Source organism: Geospiza fortis, unplaced genomic scaffold (assembly GCF_000277835.1).
Source record: "Geospiza fortis unplaced genomic scaffold, GeoFor_1.0 scaffold417, whole genome shotgun sequence".
In the NCBI taxonomy this organism is placed as follows: Eukaryota; Metazoa; Chordata; class Aves; order Passeriformes; family Thraupidae; genus Geospiza; species Geospiza fortis.
In genome coordinates, this window is record NW_005054535.1 from 689539 (window position 1) to 690014 (window position 476).

The 476-nt window shown below is 54.8% G+C and overlaps 1 protein-coding gene across 1 annotated transcript in view; it reads right to left on the reverse strand.

The window, feature by feature from the left end:
* The window catches only part of LOC102037011 (disintegrin and metalloproteinase domain-containing protein 32), a 10562-nt gene that overhangs the window by 5153 nt on the left and 4933 nt on the right, over window positions 1–476 (reverse strand). Inside the window, exons 12-13 of the mRNA XM_031063832.1 lie at window positions 396–473; window positions 264–295 (exon numbers count right to left, since the gene is read on the reverse strand). Of these exons, the coding sequence (XP_030919692.1) occupies window positions 264–295; window positions 396–473 (110 nt within the window). The remainder of the gene's footprint in view (window positions 1–263; window positions 296–395; window positions 474–476) is intronic.

A 476-nucleotide genomic window follows, 5' to 3' on the forward strand; every position in this document is an offset into this window, starting at 1 on the left:
AGGAACTCTGCAGCCTCCATCACCTCCCAGCCTGGGCAGCAGGAACTCTGCAGCCTCTCCATCACCTCAGCCTGAACAGGAGGAGCTCTGCAGCCTCCATCACCTCCCAGCCTGAGCAGCAGGAGCTCTGCAGCCCCCCATGTCTGCCAGGCTGAGCCCACACAGCCCCCTCTGCCCATGCCCTCCCTCTTGAGGCACTCAGGTGTGACACTGCCTGGGACAGTCTCCAGGTAATATTCTCCCCAAGGGTTCCCAAGAGCTGAGCCGGGAAGCCCAACGCCAGGAACCTTTCCCACTGCACAGCAGGAAGTTTGGCTCTATCCCTCAGCATGGGAACATGCCATTTGTCCAAAATGAAATAATGATTTTGTCGTAATTATAAAGATATGCCTTACCTGACAATTTCTACAACATAATCCAGAGGCACATCTTGCTCTTGGCCTCAGTCTACAGCTTGGAGTGCAACACCTGTCCTT